Consider the following 17,816-nt stretch of genomic DNA (forward strand, 5'->3'; position numbering starts at 1 on the left):
ACTCCATATGGTTTTGAACTCTAGGAGAGCTTATAGGGTGTTTGAAAGAATTTCTCTGCACAAATTTTGATCCCGGTGCCTTTCATAAATGTTGTTGTTGAACAGTATTTTCATTCCTTTGCCCTCAAGCTGCGTCAATTTGATATTTACAGTTTTGTAGGAAATCATCCATTTTTATCTTACTATCAATTATGCTGTCTAGCCTGGGTGCACCTTGTGCCCAGTCTAAGAGCAGCTGTCTCTGGAAGCTGATCGTGGCAGTTCAAAGGAATATCAAACTACGGGGTCCCATCTTCCTCAGGCTTACACTGTCCCCTCCAAATTAGGGGCTGCTCTTTTATGTCTTGCCCATGATAGTCCTTGGTGGTGGCTGCCTCTTCCTTGGCTCTGTCTGCACAGTATCTACCAGAAACGGAGTGAAATTTCTGGCATTTGTATGGCAACCTTCCTAGTTTTTATTAATGTAGGCTTTTCCTTTCTTTTTTCTTTTCTTTACTTTTTTTTTTTTTTTTTTGAAGTTTCCTCCTCCTCCTCCTTTGCTCACTCTTAATTTCTTTCTGGGAGTCAAGGTTAAGGGATTGTTTTTATGCAACCATCTTTCCCTGAAGTGTCGATGTACTTTTCATTCTTGGCTTAACTGCTTTTCATCAACAGATGAGACAATACCAGGGGCCCTGGGCTGTATCTATAAATGTAGCAGGTGTCAGGGGAGGAGATTAATCATAACAGCTAGCATAAACAATCAGTCCTGGAAACGCTAATACGCTGACACCCCTTTGGCCAAGGCCTGGAGCAGCTTGGCAAAGGATTCACATTTCTTTTCCTTCATTTATTTGTGAAATAATCAAGAAGGTGGAAAATTTGAGAAGTAATGCTTCAGGTGCATTTTCTGATACTCCCTTTTCCCCTCATATGCTTTCAGTTAGTTGATTTTCAATTTTCATTATTATTAATGAGAGAAAAAATATGTATCAATATAAAAATTTCAGCTAACTTCTGATGATGGGCTGTAATGTATAAAAGACAAAATGCTGCAAAAAAAACCCCCAGCACATTTTTATAGTCTTTCTTACGACTAGTATTTATAGAGAATTATATTAGAGTTAATATATCTACTCAAGTTCACGTCCATGAAATTTCCAGGTAATTAAAGTCACGAATGATGTTATTTTCTTGCATTGCCTCCTTTCTCAGTACTATTGGTAATATTTGGAATTCAGAATAGGCATATCTTACTTCTTGCCACAGTTCTACTGCAAAGTTAGGTACATGGAGGTCTAATTAATAGAAAATGATATATGACCAATGATAATAAATGATTCAGGAAAACGGAACTCCCCCACTGTCTAAATCTCATTCATTTGAATGTCTTTCTCATTTTTCATCCTCATTACAGACTTTTTCTTGGCCTTGGTGGTAGGCCCTCTGATGAAGAAGTGTGGACTCATTCATCTTACTTGTCCTCGGGGGACAAGTCCTGTGGAACCTTCTGGGACCACTGCAACCTGACAACTTGTACAGCATCCTCAAGAGTGGGCTTGGCTCTGATTAACTTTGAAAGCTACGGCACATTCCTCCTCATTTTAGTAGAATAGGGAGGTCGATGTATTTCTTTTCTATACTTCATCCTTTCCCTTGCATTTTTCTCTGCCAGGAGGAGTCCCTTTTGGTCACCCATGAAACCAGTCCATCCATTCTCTTTTCATAGGACTTCCTGGGCAGTGTCACAGTTCACCAGAGCAACCAAAGCCAAGCCAGCTTGCACATGGTGGCAGCATTCAATTACAGATGATGATATTATTACATTAATAACGAGCCTACATCTTCACTTTCATGACTGTTACAACATTAAGATATTTTCTCTAACTGTGCGCTGTAAACATAAGCAGGGGATGGCAGAAGACACTGAAGTAGTTCCCGGAGGGATCTGGGGATGGAGCTCGAAGCAGCTTGTTTTAAAGCTTAGTGTCTTATCTTAAGTCAGCTGAAAGAACTCATTGGAGTAATCGATTTTCAAAGAACAGATTCATTAACAGAATTATCATTCATTTTTTTAAAGATTTTATTTATTTATCTGACAGATGGAGATCACAAGTAGGCAGAGAAGCAGGCAGAGAGAGAGGAGGAAGCAGGCTCCCCGCTGAGCAGAGAGCCCGACGCGGGGCTCAATCCCAGGACGCTGGGATCATGACCCGAGCCGAAGGCAGAGGCTTTAACCCACTGAGCCACCCAGGCGCCCTATTATTCATTTTTGAAAGATCTACTTATTTATTTGAGAGAGAGAGAGTATAGGAGCAGAGGGAGAGGGAAAGAATCTCAAGCAGACTCCCCGCTGAGTGAGAAGCCTGACACAGAACTGGATCTCGTGACCCTAAGACCATGACCTGAGCAGAAATCAAGAGCCGGACACTCAACTGACTGAGCCACCCAAGTGCCCCCAAATTATTATTTATGCACACATATAAACATATGTGTATGTGTATATGTAAATACTCATAACAGGTTGTAGAAACATGTTTAATGACATAGGAAATCATTCATGACATGGTAAATGAAATTAACAGATAGTAAGATGTATATACAAATTACTCTTATTATGAAAAGATATTCAACCCTACTTGTAAAAAGAGAAATGCAAATTTTAACTGTAATGGGCAAAAATCTCAAAGCTTGACAATACACTACTCTGTTGGGAAGGCTGTAGAGGAACCGGGACTTTCATACACTGCTGGTTCAGAATGTAAATTAGCACCATTCCATATGGAGGGCAAATATCAAAATTAAAATGTTATATGTCTTTGACTCAGCAATTTCATTTTTGGAAATTTTTTGCTATAGATAGCCTTGCATGATATATGTGAAGGCTATCCATGGCCGTGCTCCGGAATAGCAAAAGGCTGGAGATAATCCAAAGTCCACCCAAAGTGTGATTGGCTAAATAACATTGTACATTTGTAGCCTGGAGTACTGTGTAGCTGAGACAAAGAATAGAGATGCTCTTCATGAACTGATACGGAAATATCTCTAAGATACATTAAATTTTAAAAATAAGATACAGAGTGATGTGCATAAATATGAGCTACATTTTGTGTTACAGAGAGGGAAGCAATCTGTATTTGTGTTGACTTGTGTGCCTGTAAGACACTTCAAAACAAACTAAGAACAGTATTTCCCTAGAGAGGGAGTAAGAGACTGGAAGAATATTCATCAAAATGTTAGAGCCTTTCATGAAAGATGAGCATACAGATGATTAAAGAAATTATAGGAATTTTCAGTATACTTCAAAATTTGCTCATTTTTAAAAATGCAAAATAAAGTTTGAAATGATTTTCTAGGAAACTGACCAAGTCTGTCGGTAGCATTTTATTGCCCAGAGGTACATGCTTATGAATATAGAAGTAAGGGGTGGGGGTTGTGGAAACTATCTGGGCCTTATGCTCTACTCAATGTTTGCCACTCCTTCCAGGGACAGCATTTGTCCCATTTGCTCTTAGACCAGTTGGGCAAATTCCAGGTGGGCTGAAATGTAGGAGTCAGCAAGGCAAAATGCACGAGGTTAAGTAAGCATGAGAATGCAGTGGGGTCCATCCATGCTTGGGCTTATTCAAAGGTAAAAACTTATGAATAATATCATGCTAGGCAAAGCTCCATGCCTCAGAAGGTAATTCTTAAGGACCGAACTTCTGGGGTTATCCCAAGGAAAGCAGTTTCTTGAAAGCCTGTAAAAGCAAAATCCTTTGAATGGCATTTAATTTACAGTTAAAAAATGTGAAGCATACATTCCAGAAAAAATGGATGAGCAAAATCACCTGGTATTATGAATGGTTTTTAAGCAAGCACTCATGCTACTACCACAGAGCTCAGGAAATATAATATTGTCAGCCCCTCAAAAGCATCCCTAAGTGTCTCTTCTTGGCCACACCCCTTTCCTTCCCATGAGAGAGAATCACGTCTTCACTTTCATGGTGACTACTACTTTGTTTGCATTTATAGTTCGACCACCTACTGATGTGCTCTTAAAGATGTACTTCCATTTTCCTCAATTTGTTTTAAGACTTTGTAAGAACCAGCCATGTTGCATGGAGCTACATTCTGTTCATTGTGTTAATTACATAGTATTCTGTTACATGCTTGTGCCACAGTTTTTTACCCATCCTACTGATGATGGACATCTGGAATACCTCCAGTTTGGGGCATTAAGAACAATGCTGATATGAACCATACTCTAGCTGTGTTTGGGTGCACATGTGCATACATTTTTCTAGGGCAGTTACCCCTGGGCAAAAATGTGGGGTGATAGTGTGTGGATAGCTTCTGCTTTTCTGGATACTACAAAATATTTTCCAATATGGTTTTATCGATGTATGCTTTTTCTAGCAGTCGACAAAGGTTCTCATTGTTTCCTAATTTCACCAAAAGTTCTAAATGCTTGGTCGAGTCAGGCTTCTTAACATTTGCCAGTCTAATGGGTGGGCAGAAAGATGTCATTATGGTTTTCATTTGTATTTCACTGGTGATGAATGAAGTTGTGTGCCTCCCCACATATTAACTGGTCATTTGGACATTTCCTTTTGCGAAGTGCATATGCAAAACTTTTGCCTGTTCTTTTATTGGATTGCCTTTCTTTAATAGTGCTTAATTTAATCCATGTATTAATAAAGAGCCTGAATGATGAATGATCAGGGCTGGAGGTTCAGCGTGTAGCCAAAAGGCAAATGCAGCAATCTAAGATTTTTCACAAAACCTTTTTATATAATTAGCTGGCACAAATTATTCATCAGGCAAATTGGGCCTAAGCATTTGCCCACCACACTGTCTGCTGCCAGTCATCTACCCATGCACCAGATCTATGAATGATGCGCCAGACTCTTCCCATGTGCTTGGCACTGGGCTAAGCATGTGCCTTATTTACCTTTTCTTGATACCTCTATGTGGAATGTTCCATTCAGCTTAGAGGCTTAAATAACTTGACCATGATGACTCAACTAGACAGTGATGTGGCTGGGAGTTGAGCCTTCATTTAACTCCAGATCCCATGTTCCTAACCTAATTATTATACTGCCTTAAAGAAGGTTTCAACTTTGGGATTATTGTCTGCTGTGGAAATGGCAATCAGTCCCAGCAGAAGCAGAAGTACTTAGGTTAGAGCTAGTAAAACTTAAATTCTCTAAAAGTATATCATAAGGCATTATGAAGGATACTGACAAAAAGGAAATAGGCTTACATAAAGCTTACTACGCACTCGACTTATGTTTGCTTCACAGACATCATATGTGGATGACAAATACAGATTCTTTCAACTTACTACTGTATCCATAAACATTTTACGCATCTTGAGTAGATAAAATCAGATGCAGTTCTCCAGACTCATTTTTTTAAGATTAAAATCATGAAATAAACATATGGTATTGCCTTTCTCTGATTGACTTATTTCGCTTAGCATTACACTCTTGACTCCAACCATGTTGTTGCAAATGGCAAGATTTCCTTCTTTTTTATGGCCAAATAAAACTCCTCCGTGTGTGTTTGTTTGTGTGTGTGTATCTCATATCTTCTTTATCCATTCGTCTTCACTCACGTGTGGAATTTAAGAAATAAAACAAATGAGCAAAGGGAAAAAGAGAGAGACAAACCAAGAAACAGACTCTTAACTATAGCAAACAAAATGATGGCTACCAGAGGGAAGGAAGGTGGGGAGATGAGTGAAATAAGTGAGCCCTTAGCATGGTGAGCACTGAGTAGTGGATAGAATGGTGGAATCACTCTATTGTACACCTGAAATTAATTTACGACGGTATGTTAACTATACCAGAATTAAAATTAAAAACTTAATAAAAATAATAAAATTTTAAAAATGAACAAATAAAAAGAAGGAAGAAGTTCAAAAAATCATGAAATAAACAATGATGGCAAACCTAAGCATGTTTCTAGTACAGCTACTCTAAATTCTCATTGCAAGGAAAGAAGACAATCAGCGTACTGTATCGAGTCTCAAAGGGCTTTCTTCATCATTAACAAGCATAAGACAGCAAAATGTTTCAGAGTAAAACTTTAAAAACTACTATTTCTTGGGCAAGACTCCAGGGATCTGTGTAAATACCTTTGTTTCCATGTTAAACTTGGAATTTGCTGGAAGATAAACAGACTGTATTTTGAAACAAAACTGTAGGAAGGTGAGCAGACTTGGAAAAAATCATGTGAACCAAGTCAAAGGCAGTTTCTAAGCAGCTTACAGAATGGGCTTTAATCCAGGGGCTTTCATTTTTCCCTTCTGAGGGAACCTTCTGGCTTGAACACGTTCACGGGCCCTGTACAGCTTGGAAAGCTCTGTTCTTTCTCCCACTGAGACCCCACTCAGCTTGAGTTTCATTTGGAAGAATAATTTTCAATGTCTCCTTCTAGGCTGAGCATTAATCCCCCCACTGCTTGATCGATTAAATCCCACTGCCTGTGTCTGGGAGTGAAGCCTGGGCTTTATGTATTGCTTTCTGGCAAGCCCCATTTCCATGCTCCACGGAACTCTCTGCAGCAGGCTTTCAGACCCTCAGATCTTGGGGGCCAACAGGTAGTGTCTCATGTTACCACCTAATGAGTTTAAAGGCCTATAATGATTCTACCGCTATTTGATGAATTTGGTTGGATAACAGTATCTTACCTTTTGTATGGCATTTAATAGCTTACAAGGCGAGGATACATTATCTCGTTTGCACTTCACAGCAGTTGTTTATGGGAAGCAGAGCTTATCACTTTCAATTTAACAATGAGGGGGGACTGTGATCCTTGCCCGGAGTCATAGAAGTAGTAATGGCAATCTTGTTATTAAAACATAGATCATCTGATTATTAACGCCAGTGTTCTCTTATGATTCACATGATAAACCCGAGATTGGAGAATTACAGAGAACTGTCAAAGGACCCACAGACCAATGTGCTCTGAGCCCAGGAAACGGACAGTGATAGAAATGTCACATTGCCACTCACCTGAGCAGAACAAAACAAAGAATAAGCCATTTCAATGTCGCCTCTAGGAGAAGTCCTGGAGAAAATTGCCAGGATTTCTTTGAAATCCCTTTAATGCGATCAGTCAGGCCCCTGAAGATAAAAGCAGGCCTGCCTTGTAGGGGAAACCTGTAACTCTTAAGGTCACATTGTACTGGTCTTGCCTTCCCATCCATTTTTTTTTAAAGATTTTATTTATTTATTTGACAGACAGAGATTGCAAGTAGGCAGAGAGGCAGACAGAGAGAGAGGAGGAAGCAGGCTCCCCGCTGAGCAGAGAGCCCGATGTGGGACTCGATCCCAGGACCCTGAGATCATGACCTGAGCTGAAGGCAGAGGCTTAACCCACTGAGCCACCCAGGCACCCCCTTCCCATCCATTTTGAATGTGTGTCTTATTTCTCTTCCTAGAAAACCCTGGAAGATAGGTGCTGTGGCTTGGCTTCCCCCACAGGCACACCCTGAGATAAAGATTCAAGCACAAGTGACTTCGTTAGAAGGAGAAAGAAATGCCAGTAGGGAGGAGGGCAGTGGTACAGAGAAGGGTGTGTCAGCGGGGGTGACTGGAGCCTCACCCCGAGACAAAACCTTGGACGCAGTGTAAAACACACACCTCAGAGACATCCCCCCTGTGTGCTGAGAGAGCTGGTGTTCAGACTCCAGCTGCTATCTGCTGTTGAGAGCTGCTGGGAGCAAGGGTAACTCCCCCACCTTCTGGCATGCCGAACAAGAGGGCAGAGCAGCGTTCTGGAGAAACAAACTCCCAAGCAAAGCAATGGGGTAGAGTCGCGGTAACCCGCAGGAGGATATGGAAGAACGCTTGGATGGCAGGCTATAACAAGATCCAGGTCTTACATATTTTAAAATTTTCACTCAAAGTCCAGAGTAGTATTTGGGACACAAAAAGTCCCTTGATAATGATGGACCCATCAGCCTAACATCAGACTGTTTATGAGAAATGTTTATAGATAGACACTAAATTGTAACCAACAAAAGAACATGGAGAGAAAGAATAAGAAAAGACAAAGAAGGCGTCACTGGGGAATCATCCCTACTCACACTTTCTCGTAGATCTTGTCGGGATGTTTGGGCCATTCAATCATGCACACGACTCTGTTGGGCATGGTCTCTGTGGTTGAGTAGTAGCCCTGGGGGAAGGCCAGTAGAAGAGCCAGGACCCAGATGACACAGATGACCACCTTGGTGGCCGTGGCTGAGAGCCGGGGCTGGAGGGGATGGATGATGGCCATGTACCTGGAACAGAGAAGAAAGGACAAATTTCTGATTTGGTCACCAAAATTTGCATTGGGGATTAGCATTGTGCCTACCAAAGAAAAATTCCAGGGGAACATTTAACTTCTGATGACTTTTATGACTATTTTCTGATCACTTTTGCATATTCTATCCTTAAATTTTATGACTCTTAGGACATAAAACCTTAAAATCCGTAAGAAAAGACAACCAGGTTTTCAAATATCTAGAACCCATCGAGCAACATTATAAGAGAGACATTTTCATTATTAGGATGCTCATGCTGGGGACATGATAACCAAATATAGATCAGAGGCATACGGTAGAATTAGAAGGACAAGAACAATGTTGTCAATTTATTCAATATAAAGACTATCTTTATCCTTCTTGGATTAAGGAATACTGTTGATAAAAATATTGGCTTTTTAAAGTTCTTATGTGGCAATTTAAAAGGCTAGCAATTTTATGTCAGCCTCTACAATTTGAGGGGTAATGAAATATGAGAAAGGAGTAGCCTAACAGAAAACACCAGCTCCTGGTGAAATCTTCATCTGTTCTTTGAACATCTAGAAGTCAGTGTGTGGCTAACAATGCATGCCTCATGAGGAGAAAGACAGTCTCCTCCTGCTGAGACAGACACACTTGGGTATATTAACGTCTGGGGTGGGGGGTGAAACCTCATTCATAGGAAGGGGGAAGCAACATGAATGATGCCTCAGGACTTGGAGCCACTTCCCCATGCCCTCTCATCTGGAATGGAGCCCCGAGTGAATGTGTCCACACGTTTGAATTTGTGCCGCCTCTGAAATGTAGAAGAGATCTTAGGAATAATAAATATTCCAATCAGCATTTGCTATCAATTATAATCACATCAATTCTGCATCCTCCATTTTAAAAGGCATCTTGCTCTGTTTATTTTTTCTTGTAAAGTTTATGGATCCATCCCTTAAAATATGCATTCTTTATCAAAGCAGAAATTATGTCTCACACGGCCTTTGGGGTTTAAATATTATTGGACAAAGCCTTACATTTGGTTCTCTGATATGCAGGTATTTCTGGCTTCTATGGAACAGAATGGCCAATGGAATCTTGGGAAAAGAGCAAACAAATAGCAGCCCAGCTGTCAGCTGGCCGCACATAATCCCGCATAATTCTTTTTCTACACCCTTTGGACTCCTAGGATCTGTAGGCCAGAACTGGGACCACGGTTACAATTTACTTGTAAATTGCTTTACAAGTAAAGCAATTTCGTTCAGCATGTGCACTACAAATTCGCACCAGGCACCTGCCGCACACAGAACACAGCTTTTCCTTCTCGGCTCCAAGCTCCTCATATCTCTGGGGAGAGCAGACGCATAAATAAGCAACCACAAAACACGACAGTAGGATATGTGACCTCAAGTGGTAATCCGATAAACGCCTTAGAGCCCTAGGAGGCAGCAGCGGAAATCAAGTCTTGGAATGGCAGAGGGCCTGTTGGAGGCACTTGAAGAGGTGGGCTTAGCTGGTTTTGGGACAAGTCTGCTGGGCATCCTGCTTAAAGGGCAGGAAGCGTTCAAAGCCTTCCTCTCTTCCCTGTGCTGTGATTAGATCTGACTCCCCGTCCAGGAGCTTTCTGGCTTAGTTTTCGTGAAGACTTCTTTGAGTGATGTTTTATAATTCTAAACTTTAAAACACTTTTCTCCACATTTTCTTCCTAGCCATCTAGGCTTGCTTCTCAAGGTAAGCCTAGGTACGTCAGGTCAGCCTTCAGATACAGGATCAGAAGTGATAACCTTCAGGAAGAAACCCCACAGAATCTTTTCCTTCTCTCTCTTTTGGAAAAATGGACAGGTGGTCTAGAATTCATGAGAGAGTGGAATTCAGAAGAGACTTGGAACAGATATTTTGGTGAGGGTGAGCGGTAAGCCATAAATCTTCTGGCAAGTTTCCTCGGTTGAGTTGGTGGCCATAAAACCTATCATTCAGTTGTTGTCTAGAGCACCAGACAGGGCAAAGCCAGCACCGGAGGGGCAAAGACAACTCTCAAAATGCCGTGAATCAAGCCTGTGTGTCTTCTTTAGATTACCCCAAGGGGCCATAGCTGCTTCCAAGGGAGGTCCGCTACGCCGTAGACCTGATGACCTTCCACCCTTGGGGTGGTCTCCTGAAAAGAACCCTGAGATGTCTTGATTTCCTTCCTGGATCTGCCTCTTTCTTGCTGCCTAAAGCCAATGAAGCACTGGTTCCCTCTTCCGTCGTGGAGTGGCTGTGGACAGGGAACCCAGAAGCAGAGCCAATGGAGGTGAACTGTGCAGTCACTAGTGTCCTTTCCAATCTGGTGAAGGGCTGGACCTGGATGGTCATTAATGATGTTTGCATTAATTGTAGGCTGGGTTACTGGATCACTTCCCAGAGGCAAGATCTTTCCCCTACAAAGCTGGATACCTAGCTATGCAGATGCCTTTCCTTTCCAGCACCATCCAGGCTTCTGCTTTCACTGTAGTTGTGCATTCTCAGGCTCTACAGGAGTGTGAGGAGACTGCACAGAGGAGAATGGGCTAATTACATTGTCCCCTTTTAATATTATCTCAAATGCAAGATTTTAATTTGCTTTTAACTCAGGATAAGCATTCAATCTTAAATAAATGTACCTTAACTCCCATGCCTGTGCCCCAATTGGTGATACGCCATTCAGAATCTAATGTGACTGGGGCTTAAGGGGGAACTGCATCGGCATATTGGTACTATAGCTTCAAATGGGCTGCAGATAGCCATATTTTACCTTTATTGCAAAAATTACAATTTGGGAGCCCATTTCCGTTAACTCTGCCATTTCTAGAGCAGAGGAGCCATTTCAGTGACAGATGAAAATGTTACCCACATAAAGCCAGAGAGAATACAAAAGCTTGGCCCTAAAAAAAAAAGTATGTATTTCCATTTGTTCAAAATAGAGCCATTTATAAATCTCTCTCTATGCCTTTCTTCCTTTTTTACCTTTCTCCCTTCTTTCTTTGGCAATCCTCACTTCTGGAGCTTACGTGACTTGCTTCTTTCTTATTCACCCCAAGAAGCATGCCCTGTCCGTAGACAGATGCATATTTTCTTTCCTGCTGACCATTCCTAGCTTGGATTCCATTAACATACATTTATATATTTATTTGTAACAGCCCTGAACAATTCTTGCTTATTCAGTTATGACTTATCATGGAGCAAGTGCTGCAAGTCTTAGGAAAATGCATTCAATAAATATTTATTGACTGCATTGTGCTCAAGAGACCAGAAGGCAGTCAATGAAATGTCTTCCTGGTTTACGCATTAATCATCAGGCTGCCAGAGACGGGGGTCCGGGGGGCTGTGTGGGATGTGGATTACGTTCTCCACCTCAGGTTGCTGCAGTCGTCCGCTTTGATTTGAATTGTATGTGGCCTCCCAGCTCAAACACCTGAGGTGCTATCTTCCTCTTGCACGATCGTGCTTTATAAAAAGAACTCTCCATAGAGTCTCTGAAATCTGGCAAAGTATAAGGCTACACATTTTTTTTAAAGGCACAGTGAAACAATCTTATTGTGACAAAGAATTCCAATCTTCTGATAGGCCCCGGTATCCTCATAATGTTCTCTTATACCAGCCCTAAGTCACCCGCAGAGAGGATGTCTTTCCTCTGCCGAGAGATCTCACCTCCCAGGCTCCGCCTCCAGTTCCTGTCCCTGCCTTCCCTCATCTCCACTCACTTCCTCCCAGGGTGGTTTCCCTCAAGGGGCTACATCCAGGTTCAAATGATGAGGAATAGTGACAGCTGAGAGCATAGCTGCTATAGTCTTGCTCAAAGGTCAGAGAACTTTTTCTGTAAAGGGCCAGATGGGAAATATTCAAAGTTTTGTGCCTCACAGAGTTTCTGTCATAACTACTCAACTTTGCCTTTGTAGTGTGAAAGCGGACAAGGCAACTGTTGAGTGTGATTGTGTGGCGATAAGACAATTTACAAAACTGGTGGGGACTGGACTTGGCCAGAGCCCATGGTTCGTTGATCCCTGGTCTAGTTGATAAGAAGGGAAGAGCAGGAGGAATTAGAACCATAGGAGGACACGGTGTACTCTTCAGAAACACTCTTCAGCTTTAGCAGATGGAGGACTCTGACTGAAACTCATTGGGTGGATAAATCTTATAGCCCACAAGGAGTTAGTGAAGCGATCAGCAGCCATCCGTGACCCCAGAAGGTCTGAGTACAGTGGTCACTAAGCCATGATGTTTTTACTCCTTAATCTCCTTCTGGTGGGCTCCTACTTATTTTCATGTTCAGTGCCCTGCCTTTCCTGCTGAAGATCTCTAACCTTGTGTGGACCCCATTTCGGTTTATTTGCCTGTCTACCTTGTCTTAATTCAACCTGGACAGATTCTTTGCAGGTGGCAGTTGCTGTGACTTACTCAAGCTTGGCTTCACTCAGTGCCGTGGACAGAGTAAAAACTCAATGAAAGCTTAATTGAATAAATGAATATAAGTCTGTCAGTACATAGCAGGGGCTCCATAAACGGTTGTTGAATTAAAATACATGCAGTAGGAGACCTACATACTTACTACACCTTCATTCTTCCCAGTCTGAACATATGGGAGACTAGGATGTAGGAATAATTATTGCTCAGTGTTTTCTGTCATACAGACAGCCGGGTCCCACAGGAAGGACTTCACTGGACCTGGGTCTTCAGAATTTTCTATCTCCTCACATTAAACCCTTACATAAATTCTCAATAACTGTTTGTTGACTGACTTCCACACTGATCACCATGTAGAGAATTCAGTCTTGCTTCATGATCTCACCCCTCCAGCTCTTCCTCTGAACAAGAGGTTGCTCCATCCTTTCCCCTCCTATTCCCCGCCCCATTCTAGCTTAAAGAACACCTGTTGGGGCATCAGTTGGGGTTCTCTTCTAAGACATTTCTTTAATCATCAAAATCCTCGCTTAGCCATATCACTTGACCAATAACTTTGTCCACTCAACTAAGCTCAAGCATCACACAACTATAACCAAAGAGGCCTTTGAGCAGCCAACAGAGGTGACCTGAAGCTCACATACTACCAAAACATTTTTCTTAATGGCAAAGCCCCCTCACCGCTATGTTACACACAATTCTAAGAATGGCCTCTAAGCCCACCATAGATTCACAGCACTGTCGGATTCAATTTAAAAAGAACCAGCTGACAACAATGGCATAGGCAATAAAATCTTTAAGAAATAGATGCAAAGACAGATGGAACTGAGAGCCTGGGACAATTTAGAGTTAATCGAAGGAGAGATGTAGCTGACTGATGTCCGAGCTGTCCTGCCCCATGTGTGATCAAAGGATCCATGTGGTTCAAAGGTGATTTCAGATTATAGAGTCTCCAGGCAGGGCTGCCATCAAAGTACCCATGACTAAGGCCTGAAATAAACTATGGGGGAAAAATAGTAAAGATCCAAACCAAGTGCAATATTCTGAAGGCTTTTGCCTGCAGAGGTGGGGTTGGATTTGCATGAAAACTTAAAGCAGGGGCAACAGGGACAGAAGGATTGGGTTAGAGGGAGTTCAGAGAATGGCACGTTCCCACCTCCTTCTTCTTGTCCTCCAGGGCAGCCTCTCTTCTCCTACAGTCCTCCTTTATTCACCAGATAAGGGCAGGATCTCGTGAGCAAGGCACTCACAGTTAGGGTTGTACAATGCAAAGTTGGACCCTGTCTTTATTGAAAATTTTGATATTCTGCTTAGCATAGATTTTTTGCATTAATTTTTTCTATTTTAAAATATTGCGTTAGCATATTTTTAACATTTTAATTGCTGGGGCACCTGGGTGGCTCAGTGGGTTAAAGCCTCTGCCTTCAGCTCAGGTCATGATCCCAGGGTCCTGGAATCAAGCCCCACATAGGGCTCTCTGCTCAGCAGGGAGCCTGCTTCCCCCTCTCTCTCTGCCTGCCTCTCTGCCTACTTATGATCTCTATCTGTCAAATAAATAAAAAAAAATAAAAATCTTTAAAAAAATTTTAATTGCTGAATTATTTGTGCCACCTTACATTTTGTACCAAGGTGAATGCTTCACTTGCCCCACTCAGTCCCAGCCCCGATTATATTGCCCACTCAAGTGCATCAGGCAGGACAATCACTGATGAAATGAAGTGTGCTTGGACTTAGAGAGCAATGGGACTATGGTTCAGTGCTGCTGGTCCTGGCAAACACCTGATAAACAGTCAGTTATGCTGTGTCCTCTGCCTGCAGCCTTGTAATGCCCAGGTCACCAGAGCATGGGTGGCAGGGTTGATGTGAAGCCTGGAAAACTATCAAATAACATGAGCAGAATGGAGGCTGAGCAATTCTACTGTCTAGAGTAATATGGACACCCTTGCTACTGTGCTTTTGCCTTTTATTGTACATGCGAATCCACAACTATTTATTTTATTGACTGATTGGCTGATGATAGTGCTTTCTTAGTTAAAAATCTTCTTTGACAGCAATGAGTTATAAACAAACAAAAGTATATGTTGTTTTTTTTTTTTTAAAGATTTTATTTATTTATTTGACAGAGAGAGAGATCACAAGTAGGCAGAGAGTCAGGCAGAGAGAGAAGGGGAAGCGGGCTCTCCGCTCAACAGGGATGCTGAGGCAGATGCGGGGCTCGATCCCAGGACCCTGAGATCACCACCTGAGCCGAAGGCAGCGGCTTAATCCACTGAGCCACCCAGGCGTCCCCAAAAGTATATGTTTAATGAAAAATTGCAGGTCTGATTTCTGCTTTTCATTAAAATCAGTGATGAATGTGTGACCTGCACAAAGGGATTGCAGACATTTACCTTCTATGGAGCCTCAGTGTTGCCGCTGAACATGTGAAAACCAGAGGAAACCGATCGGATGAAGAAGGAGCAACGTCCACACCAAAACAATTAGTAGTTAGTTTAAGCCACATGTGTCCAAAGCTGTTGACATATACAGTGAAAATAGTGTGTTTGCCCATTACGTTGTGAAACACGACTTTTCATTTAGATTAAATGACCATTCTAAATTAATTTCACTAATTTTCAGTTCAAATTTTTCTCGTGCATATGCAAAATTTCAAGTGATACTAGGAGAATCTTGTCTCAGTTAGCAGAGGAACTTGGCAAGCAGCTAAGTGATTCTATTTTCATATTACTGTCATCAGATTTTTCAAATAGAAAATCAGGTAGTTTCAATAATGGTTCAATTCTTTCATAACCTAACTCATGGAATCAAAGTTTTGGGGAGTAGAAAAAAATTGGCATTGTGAATATTATTATGAATTCATTTCAAACTTCAACAGTGAAGATAAATTGTTTTATTTTGATATTAATATGAATACAATGTGATAAAAATAAAGTCCTTACTAAATTAAGGAACCTATGGAACAGAGATATACTTGGAATAGGTTAAGAGACATATAACTTGCCAAACAAGCTCTGGTATTTTACCAATTATAAAATAGAAGCTGAAGTTGTTGAAATTTATAAAAATTTTTGTAGGTGCAGAGTAACTAAACTAGTTTTCTTCTATTTTGGTAGTAAAGTTGATGTTGAATATGAAAGTATATTGTAATAGGATTTTGGAAGTGTTTTTACGGGATAGCACTAAACTTTTTGCACCTGAGTCTTCTAAGTCTTGGTTGCATTTTGTTTAGTTGAATATCTTTAATGAAAATATCTTTTTAAAAGATTTTATTTATTTATTTGAGAGAGAGGAAGCATGAGCAAGGGGAGGGGCAGAGAGACAAGCAGACTTCCTGCCGAATGTGGAGCCTGACGTGGGGCTCGATCCCAAGACCCTGACATCATGACCTGAGCCACCCAGGTGCCCCTTTAATGCAAATCTTTTTAATGGAGCATCCCAAAATACAATCTTCTGAAGCTTTTAGAAAATTGTAATTTTTGAATACAAATCTGGTAAACAAAAAAATCATAGAAATTTATAAAGATAAGAGATAAGAGAGGTACTGCACAAAGTAAATGATGAAAGCTTTAAGGTGTGCACAATTTAATTTTGGAATTCTTGAATTGCTCTTAAGACTATTTTTACTTGTGGGAAAAGTCTTTTGATGGATCTGTATTTTTTAGTAAATAATCTGTATTCTCTCTGAGAATGGACTTGTGTGAAACTGGGGTGGACTATAATTTCACTGTATCTAAATTGGTTAAAACATTAAAAAGAAACAGAGAGACCACTTATTTACTAACTTAGACAACTTAGTTTTTTCTCTTAAATCTATCTTTTTGTGTCTTTGTGCTACATTCTGGATACTGAGTTTGGATCAGTCTTCCAGTTCATGGAATTTTTCCAGCAAATCTAATCTACTGTTAGACCTGCCTCTTAACTTACATTTCAACTCTTACTATTTTTCATTTTTATAATTTTGATTTGCTTATTTTTCAACATGCTTGGTCATTCTTTATATTTTTCACTTGGTCCCCATATTTTCAAACTTCTTATTTATAGCTTTTTTATTTCTGTATACATAACACACATAGTTTATATTCTGTCTCTAATAACTCCAATAGCTGAAGTCTCCCTGGGTCTGCTTCGGCAGGTTCTCACTCACATTGATCTGTTTCATTATCTGTTTCATTTTGACTGCATCCTGCTGATTTACTTTGAACTTTATTTGAATTCATTGATGTCTGGGTGGAAGGTAGGTTCCTTCCGAGATTTGCAGTAGTTTCTGCCAAGAACCTGGGAACACTTCCAGACTGGGACCACTGTGAACTAGATTTCTGTGTGAGATTTTTTTTTTTTTTTAGATCAATCAACTGATATGAATTTGGCCTGCATACCCATGTGTGTGCTCCTTTTCTGCTGCAAACTTTCAGAATATATATATTTTTTCTGTTTACTCTGTACTAAGGTTAGCGATGAGCAATTTTCCTTATGGCCCTGGAAGGGTAGGTCTCTTTTTATACTGAGGGAGTAGCTCTTTGCTTCTCAACTTTAAGAAAACTTACCCTGTTGGACAACCCATGGCAGGAAGGTCTTAGGCTTTGAATCTTATTCCTGTACCTTACCTTCTGAGTCAAAGTCGAGATCAAATACCCTCCAGACAAAATCTAGCTTCACTACACTGTCCAATAATTAGAATTTCTGCCCTCATTTAAATTTTGACATTAGTATTCCTGATTTTCTTGCAAGAAAATGAATGCATTTACAAAGTTTGCATGCGTGTGTAGTATCGTATCCAGAATTTGTTAATTTCATGATCGTCAATCAGGATATCTAGTCTGCCATATGGCTGAAAGCAGAAGTTCTGAACTTATTTTTTTGTTTGTTTGCTTTATTGTTGAATTATTTGGTGTAAGCATTCAAAGAATACAGAGGGGATAAAGGGAACGCCTCTCTCCTACCTCTGTTCCCTTAGAAAAACACTTAGCTAACGTACTGAGTATTTGAGAAGTGCCAGGTTGCATTCTATATGCTTTCTATGTATGAACCCATTTTACCTTTCACCAACTCTTTGAGGCAGGTTGCTGTCATGACCCCCAATTTCCAAATGAGGAAACAGACTCAGACAGGTCAAGTAACTCATCCAGCAAGTGGTGGGGCTAGGTTTGAACTTGGCAGT

The 17,816-nt window shown here is 40.9% G+C and overlaps 1 protein-coding gene across 1 annotated transcript in view; it reads right to left on the bottom strand.

Moving 5' to 3' along the window:
- The window catches only part of LOC111148150 (tachykinin receptor 1), a 147,976-nt gene that overhangs the window by 63,142 nt on the left and 67,018 nt on the right, over positions 1-17,816 (bottom strand). Inside the window, exon 2 of the mRNA XM_022504588.1 lies at positions 8,057-8,251. Coding sequence (XP_022360296.1) covers positions 8,057-8,251 — 195 coding nt within the window. The remainder of the gene's footprint in view (positions 1-8,056; positions 8,252-17,816) is intronic.

Source organism: Enhydra lutris, unplaced genomic scaffold (assembly GCF_002288905.1).
Source record: "Enhydra lutris kenyoni isolate GAN:26980312 unplaced genomic scaffold, ASM228890v2 scaffoldscaffold18, whole genome shotgun sequence".
Classification (NCBI taxonomy): Eukaryota; Metazoa; Chordata; class Mammalia; order Carnivora; family Mustelidae; genus Enhydra; species Enhydra lutris.